Source organism: Epinephelus fuscoguttatus, linkage group LG24 (assembly GCF_011397635.1).
Source record: "Epinephelus fuscoguttatus linkage group LG24, E.fuscoguttatus.final_Chr_v1".
Taxonomy (NCBI): domain Eukaryota; kingdom Metazoa; phylum Chordata; class Actinopteri; order Perciformes; family Serranidae; genus Epinephelus; species Epinephelus fuscoguttatus.
The window spans coordinates 14,473,144-14,487,541 of record NC_064775.1 but is presented as its reverse complement, the minus strand read 5'-3'; the positions used below and the strand labels follow the sequence as shown (position 1 = coordinate 14,487,541).

At 42.2% G+C, this 14,398-nt stretch overlaps 1 protein-coding gene across 12 annotated transcripts in view; it reads right to left on the bottom strand.

Moving 5' to 3' along the window:
* The window catches only part of dmd (dystrophin), a 360,279-nt gene that overhangs the window by 97,342 nt on the left and 248,539 nt on the right, over window positions 1–14,398 (bottom strand). For all 12 annotated transcript variants that reach the window (XM_049569632.1, XM_049569640.1, XM_049569631.1 and 9 more), the window contains 11 exons: window positions 7,613–7,774; window positions 6,450–6,560; window positions 5,725–5,898; window positions 5,489–5,644; window positions 5,230–5,400; window positions 4,867–5,046; window positions 4,577–4,699; window positions 3,908–4,078; window positions 3,306–3,428; window positions 3,092–3,226; window positions 1,664–1,816 (listed from right to left, as the gene is read on the bottom strand). In XM_049569632.1, the coding sequence (XP_049425589.1) occupies window positions 1,664–1,816; window positions 3,092–3,226; window positions 3,306–3,428; window positions 3,908–4,078; window positions 4,577–4,699; window positions 4,867–5,046; window positions 5,230–5,400; window positions 5,489–5,644; window positions 5,725–5,898; window positions 6,450–6,560; window positions 7,613–7,774 (1,659 nt within the window). The remainder of the gene's footprint in view (window positions 1–1,663; window positions 1,817–3,091; window positions 3,227–3,305; window positions 3,429–3,907; window positions 4,079–4,576; window positions 4,700–4,866; window positions 5,047–5,229; window positions 5,401–5,488; window positions 5,645–5,724; window positions 5,899–6,449; window positions 6,561–7,612; window positions 7,775–14,398) is intronic.

Here is a 14,398-nt window from a genome sequence, read left to right as displayed (position 1 = left end):
TAAGTACAGAGGAGTAAGTGCAGTGTGTGAAGTGGGAGGTGTGAGCGTGAAAAGAAGCATGGAGAGACAGAGAGACGGATAGATGAGCAGACAGACAGACAGACAGCGAGGAATCTCAGGTGCGGCAATGACAGGTGAGTCTGAGGCGAGCGAGTCAGACGTCCGCTTAGCGAAATGTCATAGTGATCATCTGAAAGTGAAAGACACACACACACACAGTCAGGGTGGGGGGCAGAAAAAAAGGTGGAGTGCAAGGTTTCTCCGTCAAACCTTTTCCCTCATCAACACATTCAAAATTGAGCTGCATCAGTATGTAGCATTACCATCAATGTATCAATGTTTAACTAAAGTCTAACTAATGTGGAAGCTATTTATAACACACATTAAAGTGGAAACAGACAACTTTTTTTAAACCCCTCCCAAGAGTTTCAAATGGTATCATTGTTGGCGCCACTGTCGCAAAGACAACCAGATCGCTATTTCTTCTTTAAATGGGTAGAGATTCCACGGTTACTTCGATTGCTCCTCCATCCGCAGTTTCTGCCTTTGCTATTCTTTGGTAAGTGTTGCCTGGGTCCAGACCTTTTAATTAGCCCACTCCACAGAGTTCAAGTTGATTGATTTGTCTGGCATCGTGACATTTAACAACAGTTTCCCGGGTAAAATCAAAAACCACCAAAGAGCAATTTGGGAGGACTGATTAGTAAATTAGCTTTAGTATTACGCCGCAACCAATCAATGAGAATTAATAACAACAATGGCAAGGGCTAGAGGCTGTTTGGAAAAAGCAATAAAAAAACTTGTCTATTTCCACTTTTATATATATATATATATATATATATATATAGATAGATATATATAGATATATATATTTATATATAATGTCATATGAAGCATCTTCAAATAGTTTAGATCCTTATATCCACTTACAACTACAGTAAACCAGAGTCTGTTACAGTGTACTATAAAGTATTAATAAATTACTAATACATTTATTATAAATGCTATTGCCATGTTTTCTTTTATCTTGACCAATTATAATAATAATATTAATTGAAATTCTGCACTTTGATAAAACAATAAAACACAGAGTGCAGGTCATCAGCTGTAGTGAGCTTTAATAAATAATAATTATACTGCCGTTTCACAGATATTTTGGTAATGATTTATTGATGTTAAAATGCTACACACAACAGTGTTTAATTAGCCTCTTTCTCACTCTGGGCCTGCCACAGAGAAAAAAAACAGATAAAAGCTGCAGTCTTCTACTGGGGACAAAAATTGATCTGCAATTATTTCTTTAAATAGATACAAGGATGATGTCCTGGAACAATTGCTCAGAAAGTGAATTATTGCAAAAGCCTTGACACCAACCCATTGTCCAAAAGCGGGGGAAGAGGAGCGGTATAAACAAAGGGAAAAGAGAGGTTTTTCCACTGTCACTGGGAAAACGTAGAATGAGAGATGATTAAAGACACAGAAAGTGTGAGACAGACAGCGGGAGATGACGAGGAAGGCAGAGATAAACAGCAGGCTGGATATCAAGCTTATTTGTCAACATGGCAGAAAAGCAAAGATATTACTGTCTCTGTATACATGTATATATGCACATGTGTGTCTGTTTATTATGTATGTGAGCATGAATGTGTGTGTGTGCTATCACCTTGACCCTCTCTCCTTCAGGGGGGTCAGGCAGTTGGTCCACGCTGCGTTGGATGTCATCCAGCCAGGCCAGCAGGTCATGTGACTTCCTCCTGTACTGGTACCACTGGGGGGCAATGGCCAACGCTTTCCGGTTTCTCAGCAAACGCAGGTCCTTCACAAACACACACATACACAAGACACAACATGTTAATGAACAAGTTTTAGAGGTGCTGGTCAGAGACTTTTGTTACCTTTAGACTGACCAAGTCTAGCTGTTTCCACTTGTTTTCAGTCTTTATGCTAAGCTACGCTAACTATCTCCTGGCTCTCACTTCTTCCTAAAAGGGAAGCTATTATGCTAATTTTCAGGTTCATACTGTCTGTGCTGGAACACCTCTGTCTGAGAGTTTAGCCCCCGTCTCTTTCAGCCCCACTCATGTAAAAGCCCAGTCTGCTCTGAGTGGTCAGCATATCTGGGTCTTCCATATTTTGGTGCCCAAAATGACTGTAAAGGAGTATAACAGCACTTTCTACCTTAAAAAAAAATCACCAATAAAAGCCTCTTAACACAATCAACATGTTACAGCAGGAGTATAATCTAAAATTAGGGAGAAACTGACAACATCTGCAACCAAGATGACATCTTTTCCTGGCGTCAGCATGTAGCTACATGTAGCTGTGTAGGTGACATAACATAAACACTTGCAGTAATGTGCCTGGAGCAGATGATCATAGGAAGAAATCTAGCGCCGTATATGTTCTTCTAGTGGATTTTAGAGGCTCAAGTAAAAATATGCTTGACTTTTGTATCCAAGGCACAATCTTACCACAAATCAATGTCAAACTTGGCCCAGGCAGTCAGTCAAATCAAGCAAGAGTCAAGGTTTACTAATGTTTTAATGTCAGTAGATGTGGTAGGAACAGTGGGGTGATGGCAAATGCAGACAAGAAGTTGATATTCGCGGTATTTAATTACAATAAAGCTCACCCATTATTCAAATCCTAATCATCGAACGCATGCATGGAGTTGCATGAGTAGTCAGGTGAATCTCTGGTGAGTTTAATACCATTTGCGATGCAAGTAAATTGGCTCCCTAGCTAGTTAGCAGTTGAACCTTGAGAGAGCTATGGAGTATGTGGGGGAAGGGAGATTTAAAATTTCATGTAATAGTTTCATGTAGAGGCAGAGAAGGAGAAAGAGCGAGCCATGGAAGACTACAGGAGATTAGTTTGTGTTTGTTTTTCTGTTAATAACATTGCATTGCCTGGTTGCACATGCAGCCCCGCTCCAAAGGTGCGCCAAGGTGTTTTACCTAACATACTTTGCCAAGGTGTTGCCCCTGTAGCGACACATGTTGGTGTGATTGGGGCCTAACCCTTGGCAAGAAAGTAAACAAGCGTCTTTGCATTACTTGTTTGTTTCATTCTAATAGTATGTGTGTTTTACCTTGACGGTGTTGTACTTGCTGTTGAGCTGGTTGTGCTTTTGTCTGATCTGCTCTCTCTTGTCCTGATCTGGGACCCTCTTCTGTAGATTCTCTCCTTTCAGTAGTAACTCCTTCACTGCACCTTCTTCACAGTCCTGCACAATACACACATTGTTTAGAGGTGCACATATAATAAGGAAAGGAGGTCAAAATATTCATCTCAGTGTGTGAGACCTTGTCCTCCTGGAAGTCCTCCTCCTTAAGGTTTTCCCCCTGTTTGACTTCCTCCTCCAGGAGCTCCAGCCAGATCTGTGCTTCACTGTGGTACTGCTCCAGCTCCTTGGCCGATGCTGCCGTCTGCCACACACACACACACACACACACACACACACACACACACACAAATGTGCACGCACACACCCACGGCAAAGATGCACGGGCGTACAGACACATGAAAAAAAGAGAGATCATTAGTGGAAGTAATTTAGTCGGAGAGGTTGGAGCAGATTTAGTGAGAGTTTGAAGTAAATTTACTGTGAGAGTTTGAAGCCTGTTAAGTGAGGGTTTAAAGTACATTTAGCGAGAGAGTCTATTTAGTGAGACTTTGAAGTAAATTTAGGGAGAGTTTGGAGTAAATTTAGTGAGCTCGGAGTATGTTTGGAGAGAGCTTGAAGTAAATTTATGGGGATGGCTGGAATATAGTATTTAGCGAGAAAGATGAAAGAGTCAAAATGACAACGACTGACATATTAACTCAGTCGTATCAGACTATGTGTCACTGCTGTTGGAATTTTAAAATAATAGTATTCAGAGGTTATATTGTCCTTTTTCCCTACCAGTCCAGAGGCGATGCGTTGTGCGATGGTGTCAAATCTCTGGTTGAGCTGCTCCACTCTGGGTCCCACCTGGGCCTGGCAGTTTTCCCCCCTGGTGGACATGAGCTCCTGGGCCAGAGCCCTCACCTCCTCCACCTTACCCCTTGTCATCTCCAGCTCTGCACGCAGCACCTGTGAGACAGAGACACACAGAAAAAGAAGCCTTCCTGAGGCTTGGGAGCTGCAGCTTCATCGCTTAAAGTTCAAGGTACATCTAGAGCAAGGCTTGAGACAAATCCTGAATATGTTTTATGATATAAATGATGAAAATTATGTCCCTATTTTAAACGTCTATCTGAATTTATAGGATCGAAGAGCAAGATTAAAGTCATTTTTTTAGGCTGTTCCACTGAATTAAAAAGGTATTAAGCCCTAAACAACACTGTGGACTGAACACTTGCTGCCTCCCATAGGGAACTAACTAAAGATAAGTGTGTATTAATGACTTATCACTCTCTCTCACAGCTAATAACAACAGGATAATTATCTGTACTTTCAAGCAATACTGCATGTCTTCTCAAAATCGACCTCCCTCTCAACTAATCTACAAACACATTCAGATAATTAGTGCAGAACAAACACCAAGTAACATAGCTTAAACGCGACATACATAATGATAGACATTACAACCTTAAGCACAGCGTCGTTGGGTCCCTGGCTGTCCATCTCGTCCATCTTTTTCTCTGCGCCGTCAATCCATCCGTTCACTTCCTTTATCTCTCCATCCAACTTCTGCATCTGCCGCTGGTAGTCCTGAGAGACAGAGGAGAGAGAGAGGGAAGAAAGGATTAATTTGTTGAGGCTGCAAACAGTGACACTTCTAATGTGTTATTTATAGTTTGGTTTAATTTTAGCACTGATAAGACAGACAAATTAGTATTATAGGGTGTTTTAAATTCTGTTTTTTTACTGTCTCTGACCAGCAGCAGGTTGAGCCATTCTTCTGCTCTGGATGTCACTGCAATCCAGTTGCAGCGCAGCAGGCTGACTTTGTCATCCACCAGGCCCCCGTGGCCTCGCAGCACTGCCTTGAGGGCCTCTGCAAGGTCCACCACAGCCTGCAGCTGCGGCTGACGCCTCTCTGTCTCCCCGTGGATGGACTGATGGGATGAAGAAAAGGACACAAGAGGAGAGTTAAGTTACACATTAGATTCTTAAAGGTCAATTACACCTATTTTTAGTGTGAACTTTATATTTCTGTGTGTATGTTCCTATAGACCATTTTAAACTTTCCCCATTATATTTCGAGATTTCAAATAAACAGTTGCCTGTGAGTTTCATACCTGTGCCCATGCCACCTCAGCCTCCAGGTCACTGGGCATACCATCCACAGCAGAGCGCCTGGTCAGCTCAGCGTCAGTGGTGGCGAGCCACTCTGTCAGCCCGTTCAGCTCCTTACGCAGCTTCCTGGACAACTTCAGACTTTTCTCCAGCTCCAGTTTACTCTCAGTTACCTACACACACATAAAAAACGACAACATCTAAATGTGACGTGACATGTATCATGTGTATCTAACTATGTCTGTGTGTGTGTCTTCTAACCTGTGAGCCCAGCTGGTTGTAGAGCAGCTTGAGGGCGGTCACCCTGTCGTCCAGCTCTTTGGGCTGTTCGGTCTGCTGCCTCTGGACGATCTGCCTGCCTGTTTTTATCACCGTCTCCACCTCCCCTTTCACTTCACTCAGCACCTTGTATAGCTTCTGTTGGACACATACAGAGAGCATGGGGCTTAACATCGGTTCAAACCATCCATTTATCCATTTATCTGCCACAAACCCACCATGCACTGATCCAGCTGCGACTGCACCACGTCCTGCTCCACACTGCGAATGTCCAGCACCCCCACCTGACTTTTGACCCCACCCAGCAAGCGCTCACACTCGGCCAGCCGAGCGTCAAAGTTTGCTGGCTTCTGGAAGAGCCGGAACTTCGTCCACACGTCTGTCAGCATTTTCTGTGAGAGGAAAACAGAGATCATCAAATACAGGCTGAGCGCTTGTGCTGGGCAGTAGCTATGGGAAAAAGCTTTGGTGCTGTGGTACTGAAGGAGGGCACATCAGTTGGGAAATTAAGTCAATGATATAAATGAATAGACAAATAAATAAATAACAAGACAGTTAAGTGCAGACTGCAGAGGCAGAAGCATCTTCCGTGTTTCCAATGGATTTTGTATCCACCTGCTCAGATCAATTCGTTGGCGGAGGGTCACACACACACACCTCTCCTGCTTATGTTACACACAGCTGGCACAACTGGGATACCTTCATTAATCATTTACACTTCCTGACAAGACACCAGGATTTATTGCTAATAGTTCAACTGATCTTTCTTACGCTGACTAGCAAATCTTCAGGCCCCATCTTGAATTTGTTTGCTTAATGGTAAGACAGACCCAAAAAAATAGGATTTTAAGGGTTACAGGGAGTCCAAGGTGCTTAATTAAGGAGCTGAGGACACACTGGCTGCACGTTTATACACCATGTGTCTCCATCTCTCTGTGTGTACCTGGGTAAGGTCTATCTGTCCCATCATCCTCTGGGACGGCTCTTTGTCCTGGTTCTTCTTCCTCATGTCCTCCAGGGTCGCGTCATGGCCGCTCAGCTCCGTCTGGATTTTCTGTTAAACACACACACAAAATATCTCTCAACTAAAAATGATTTTTTTAATATCATTATTATAAAGTATAGAGAGTTACAAAATTGAAAAAGATCTGTTCTGAAAGTGTAAGTAAAGCCAATAAAGTTTAAGTGGATTGAAAGTGTACCTCCCTCTGCTGACCACAAGGGGGCAGGAGACATCAAGGAGAGAGGAGAGGAAGCTCAAAAGTTTAATCATCTGTCATCCTCTCTCTCTCTGTAACACACACACACACACACACACAAACACACAGACACACTTGGCCTTCGTCACCCATCTCTCTTTTTAAATACCAAGTGCCCTGTAATCACATATGCTCATCCACACCACTCTAATCCAATCATTCTCTCATCCTCCTGTGTGTGTGTGTGTGTGTGTGTGTGTGTGTGTGTGTGAGAGAGTCATCCTTTGCACTTGTGTTCTACAACACACGTGGAGGTAATCTCGCCATCCCCTCCTTACACACACACAGACACAGACACAGACACAGACACACACACACACACGCACACAGACACGCACACACACTCTTGCGTTTCCATCACTTATTCTATCATCTCGGGTCGTTATTTCAGGATCTACCATCTGATTCGTCTGGAGGCTTTGTGTGTGTGTGTCAGAGAGATAAAGCAAGGAGATATGGTGACGGAGTTAGAGGAAGAGACAGGAAGAGTGTGCAAGTGCGTGTGTGTGTGAGTGCGTGAGTGAGTGTGTGTTTGCTCCGGCTGTCCGTGTCCAAAGCAGCTCCAGGCTTAATTAGGACCACGGGGAGAAAAAGAGCAGTTGCCATTCTCTCTTGGGTTACTCTACGCACACACGCACACACATACATGGAAAATCTGCGTATTATATTTCCGCACTGCTGTCCTTCTCCTCTCTCTATACCTGTCCACACAGCTGTCTCTGACAGTGCTGAAATCTGTCACAATAGTCCAGGTATAATGGCTCACCTTTCATTCTTCTAAGCCCTTAAACACACACACACACACACACACACACACACACACACACACACACACACTGATGGCTACCTGAGCCTCCTGTGGTATTTGCTGGGCGTCGATATGGTCAGCCAGGTAGGCAGTGAGGTGGCGGTCGGTGTTGGCCAGCGAGTCCTGGATCTGTTTCAGCGACTTGTCATTCTCCTGAGCCCATTGGACACTCTTCTCCAGCTCCTTCTGCCTGAGCGCCGCCTGGGGAAACAGGAAATGCATCACATCTCGTCAAAAGAAACCCAGACAAACACATAAAGTAGACTATAAATACAGGAAACACATCAGTAGATGTTTTCATGTATTCCTACATTAAAATTTCTGACTCATGTATATAAAAGTAATTCCCCACAAACAACAGCTTGAATAATCTCTTAGAAATTCTGGATAACGTACCCATGAGATTCAGACAAGATGCATTTTTACAGAATCCTCAGGGGAAGATTGGGATATTTCATTCACATACCCAAACTAGTGTACTGTTAGTTTTTGCAGTCAGTGTATAAAAAGCCTATGCTGAGTGACATCACAGCCTCTACAACTGTGTGCACACAAAGCCAACTGCATTTTAGAGGCTGAAATTAGGCCAATAGATGAGTTAAAAATGAGACTGCCTCTCCAATCTGGTAAAGGTCAGGCATTGAGGGCTTTTGGCCATCGCCATCTCATTCTTGGAGCCATTGTTGGCCATTGGAGGAACTTCCGCATTTGCTTTATTTTTCAGCCCAGATGTTGCTGCTTGTCTGGGACATGCTGGCAACAGTCAAATTTTTCTGGACTATGTTGTTTATTCTCTCTCTGGTATTTTGTTCTCATGATTGTACATACTTTTATTCAATAAACAGTCTTATTGCAGAGGGAATAAGCAAACCTCAGAAATGCCTGCTAACTGTCAATTTGCAAGCTGGTTGATTTGGTTGCTAACAAGGCACTATGTTCACACATTGCGCATTTTTACCATCAGCTCAAAACTGTCTGCAAACCAATTGCTTTTCTATTGAGCAGTTTGTAATACTATGTGAAAAAGAGATTCTTAATTTCAACTTTTTCTGCTGTTGCTTTGGAAAAGATGGCTTCTGATACTGTCTGTGGCAGTGCAGAGAACTGCTTGAAAAAGCAATTATCTGATGGTTTTCTTTGTGACATCAAAATGCCAACATGCTATAAAGCTCCTGTGCACAACTAACAAGACCGAAAATTTAAACCTTCAGTTTCATATTACACCAGCTGAAGGAGAAGGTGGCTGGCGGCCATCAGAAAGGATCACATGATCACAGATGGGAGTGTCAAAACAGACCCTGGTCCCCCAAGTGTGAGAAGTCTTACAAGTCGTATAGTACTGGAATAATAGTTATACCATTACTCTATGTTGATACGTTTGGTCTTGTAATTTGGCGGTCATTATAGGCCCAGGCCTGGCCAGTTACTTTAGTACTTTACAGTACTTTAACCATACTTGTAGGTATGTGGTATCATGTTAGACAACCCAAGGCATCTATTTGTTACCAACCATGTCATGCTAGCAAGTGCGAGGGTGCGCTTCCTCCCATATCTTGCCTTAGAATCACCAGAAAGGGCTTCAAAGTAATCAAGGGCCACGTTGGCCTCAATATTCTGTAATTAAGAATGTAATTCAAGGTTGTGAAATTAAACTTGAACTTGAGTGTACAGACGAGAGAATACTGCCCCCCTTTTCCCCAAACAAAGATGGCAGCGATTTTGTGACGTCACGTTGACCGTGGTAATTAAATTAAAGTAAATGGTGCAATACAGCAAATGAGCTGCAGTAGCTTCCTCCATGTAGAGTCTTCGGCCCTTCCTCGGCTGGGTTGCTGCTGATCAAAGGTGCAAATTTGCCATGTCGATTTCACCAAAGTTGAACTTGATGCTGAAAATTTGTGCAGATTTCCTTTGCTTCCACAAATAAATCCACCAATTGCAGTGATTCTGTTGAAATGAACTGGTTTAGCTGCAACATTTCAGCATTCCTGCAATTCCCCTCCATGTACCTACAAACGAGCAGACACACACAAACACAGGCACAAGATGGAGCAATATGTACACACACCCCAACCAACCATCACACACACAAACACACAGACACACTCCCTGTGTGTACCCTCTTGAAGGACGGCCTCCGGGGTTTTTCTCTCATGTCGTCTCCGTGTGACCGACCACATCAACGTCGCTGTCTTCACCAACACAAATGATCTTCTGATGCCTGTTGTTGGCAAGTGGCAAATGCTCAAGTGTTTCCTCTCTCCTTTTCCCCGGTGACTGCCTACAAGATTAACTAGTGAACTGACCTGTTACATCACAAACCTGTATGAGCGCGTATGTTAAAGAGAGATAGAGAGGGTGTATGTGGTTACAGGTGAGCATGCTAAGCTCATGTGGAAGGATAACGACTCTAAGTATAGCGCTGAGCCTGTCTAACCCCAACACACACACACACACACACACACACACACACACACACACACACACACGTTCTCCTAATGTTACCAGTGGATGTGTCTTAGTTGATAATGTATGAAATGAGAAGTTGAGTGAGATTAAATATTTAGACAAACATTGATAACAACCTTCCCTGTGGCCATGTACTCCATTTCCCTGGCAATTGTCGGCTCATGAATACATATTCTCATTAAACACTCAGTTTTCCCTTATTACTTATTTCTCTCACACACGCAGACACGTAGTCACGAATGCAGTGATTGTGAACAAGAGAGATAGAGAATCACTGTTTGCTTAACTGCCTTGTGTCGGAAATGCCGTCGGCAAAGCGCAAGCAGCATTCTCTGCACCACACTTCCTCTTGTTGGTTTTCAGCTGTTACAAGAAGCTGAAATTAAAATGGCAAACATGCCTCTTTGATCTGAAGTCGTGCAGACGGAGATGTAAGACAACATTTTTTTTTTGCATGTGCGGGCTGGATTTATCTCCACATGAGGTTTAAAGTGGGACATTGATATAATAAGATTATGTACTTATTTTACTGTCTCTGCATTTACTTAGACCCCTGCACTCCGCTGAACTTGGTTCAATCTGATGCTGGGGAAATGTTGACATTCAGCTATTTGACTCTTGAACTTATAATACTTTTCTTTGGATAAGAAGTAGGGAACAGATAAGAAATAGACTTCTTTGATGTCTAACTTTGAATTGAATGACATCTACAATTTCTATGCATAAAGGCAATCAAAACAGTGTCAATGCCAGATGGAGTGAGGAGGCTTTATCCTCGTCAGGGTTCCTGCTCCACATACAGCTACAGCAACTAAAAGGACTGACACCTGGCTGGTGGCTGCAAAGCTGCACCATTGTTTAAGACCAACAAACAACAGTACTGGTTGATTTTAGTGAGACACTGGCAGCATTTCCAGCCCTGATTATGCCATTAAAAACGGATGTTTTATATCATGATATCAGCAGCTTTTCTAGCAGCAGTTGTGCCAGCAAAAGCAGGTGATATTTAGCAGGACATCAGCGGCATTTCCAGCCATGATTTTGCTACAAAAAGCAGGTAATTTATAGCAATAGAAAAATGGGACTTCCAGTAGCAACTGTACCATGAAAACAATCCTGTTTCCGCAGGAAATCAATGGAATTTCCAGCTGTGATTGTGCTACCAAAAGTTAACGGAAAATTGGTGGAATTTGCAGCCTTGACTTGACTCATCAAAAACTGTTTTTTAGAGGGACATTGGCAGGAATCCAGCTGTGGCTTAGGGTGTTTTTTTTTTTAGCTAGAAATCTTTTTTATTTCCAGCGACAATTATGCCACCAAAACCGTGCATTTTTAATGGGTCTTTGCATTTCCAGTGTCATTTCAAATGGCATTGAAATGGTGATTGTGCCACCAAAAGCAGGGGATTTTTAACAAGACATTGTCAGCATTTATAGCCTTGAGCGTACCACCAACAGCATGTATTTTAAGCCAAAATGTGATCATCAAATATGTTTAAACATACTGTAAAGAGAAATAAAGTCGCAACATATCTGCTACATAATAACATAACAAATGTTATTCTGACGATTGGGTTGAATATAGCAAGGCCTTTTTCACAGAAGACATTTCTACATGTTATCACAGGAAAAGCACTGGTGCTATTAATAACTTGATTAATGGCTGCATTCCACTCAGTGACAGGGCCCTGGTAACACAGCCATAATTAAAGTTATTAGTTATGATATCATAACTCCTCTGAGTAATTAATATATTACATTGGCATTTTACAACAAAGCATAAATATAGTGCCTTTTAATTCTACAATTCTTACAATTTAAAGGTGTTAGTTTGATGTAATGTATTAAGAGGGCATTTAGGGTTCTTGTTTTAATTAATAAAAGATAATTACATCGGATGTCAATTTGTTTCTAAATGAAATGAGATGTCTAGTTTTCATCTTAAGTGTCTGGAGAGCTAAAAAATGGCTGTCACTAAAACTGGCCCACAAAACGATCCCAGAGATTTGATAATGTGTTCTTCAAACAGCACTGATCAAGAAAGAAAAAACAGATTTAAAAAAGAAATTCCCTGGATACAGTCCCCTCAGGTCAAAAAAAGGAAAAAATATTAAGGCAATATTTTGGTCTCAGTGTGCTTTTGCTCCTCCATCTGTCTTTCCAGAGATACTCACAAACACCCGCGTCCTGTCTCTGAGCTCCTCGTCCCCTTTATAGATGACAAACAAACAGGGCTCGGAGCCGCCCGGCCTCACCTCACATGCATACATGCTGACATACACACCGAAACAAAGGACACCAGCTTCTGTAATGCTTTCAAACACATACGCACAGACAATACACACAGTGACACTTCCTCCCAAAAAATACAAAAAGTCTGAAATAAAAGACTGTGCCTCACACACACACATACACGCACACACACCGTCTCTGATGGGTAGACAAACAAAGGGAGGCTTATCAGGCTGCAAGGAGAACATTAATCTGGTTCTATTGTGAGGGAGGATCAACCCAGCGGGCAATGAGCATGTGTCGCTATGTGTGTGTGTGTGTGTGTGTGTGTGTGTGTGTGGGTGCAAGTGTGTCTAATCTGTCACTGAGCATCACCACAAGAGGCTGAGAATGTATTGCTGCCGCTGATGATGGCTAGAAGGGAGGAAAGGAAGATGTTGGGAGAGGAGGAGGAGGAGAAAGAGGAGGAGAATTAGGAAGAGGAGGGAGGACGAGAGAGTGAAGTTGTTGAGAAGAAGGAGAAAGAAAATGAGTAAGAAAAGGCAGAAAACTCAGGGGGAGAAATGGGGAGAAGAGAAGGAGGAGAGGGTATGAAATAAAGGGAAAACGGTAGAAAGGAGGATGATAAAGTTCAAGAAGAAAAGGAAAGGTGTGACAAATGGAGGAAGGGGAAGATGAGAGGAAAGGTGGGGGATTAAGAGTGGAAAAGAAATAAAACAAGTGGACGTGCTTGCGCCTTTGGTGTATGTGCCGAGGTCTCTTAATTAATGTGTATTATGTAAGAATACTGTTACCGGCAAACAAGCGTTGTTTTTGTATCGCAGTTACGAGCAACTTTCAAATGTGTCACTCTGTCCAATCATATTATAACATAAATAAAGATGTTTTTCTGTTGTGTTTTCCCTGTTTGCCTAAATGGTGGTAAACAGGGAAGCAATTTATCTGCATTGTTTTCAGATGTTGCTCACACTGAGTATACCTCATCACTCCACACACATCATGTGTATCTTTAAGGTTAACAAACATGGTATCCCTACCCCTTGTTTTCAAGTGCCCATTTGTCCCTCGAAGGAGAGTTTTAAGAGGCAGTGGTTGAAATCTTTCCCGATGAAATGGGACAATCTTTCAAGGCCTTGATAATAATAACAACAATAAACTTTGTTTATATGGCCCTTTTCATACAAGAAATGCAGCACAAAGTGCTTTACAATTAAGACATTATAAGCACTGAGTGCTACACATGAAAACAGATGAACATAAAACAGACAAACAAGGCAACAAATTAAATATAAAAGGACACTTGAAAACAGTCACTACCAATCAGAGCCTATAATTCCCAATGGGCAAAGACTCACCAACAGACACTGATTAACTGAAATGAGCGTATTTTGGATTACCCCAGAAAGTCTTCTCAAGACTTAACCACATTGCGGGTATGCTGGGTACAGTCCACAGCTGCCACAGAATCTGCCCTCTTTGTGGCACTGTGGATCAAATAAAACTCACCACAGTCTTTCTCCAATAAATCCACCACCCACTGATCAAAGCCAAACAACAAATCTTAAAATCGTGAAAAAATCACAAAATGACCTAAGTTACAAAATGTCCCAGAATCATGACATCATACAGTCATAGAATTGTAAAAGCATAAATCATAAAATCAAGTAAAGTTAAACATTTTAAAGAGTTGCAGCAGCGTGAAACATAAAAAGAAGAGTTTTAGACCTTAGGAAAATTAGAGCTCCTTAAAGGCTAAGTGAACACATTTTTAGCTCTCTTTTAAAATGTTTAGAGAGCTGGCTTTCCTGATATCTATCGATGATGTGTTCTATAGCTTTTAAATGACAAACACAAATGTGTTATGTTCAGCTACAGTAGAAAGGTCTGTTATGGCAGTTACTGAGTTTGCCATAATGTCAGGGAACGTGTTACTCTTAGCAAAGTTGTGTGTATTTAGATGTTGTGAGGTATGTAATTCAATACTAGCACCTCTAAGCGACTAGCAACAAATCTAGCGACTTTTTCTGATGTTATTGAAGACTTCTGGAGACTCTGTTGTGAGAGCACGTTTCATTCTTATTCTTCTCAACGAGCAGTGGATGCTGCTGTGGGCCCTTCCCTCGGC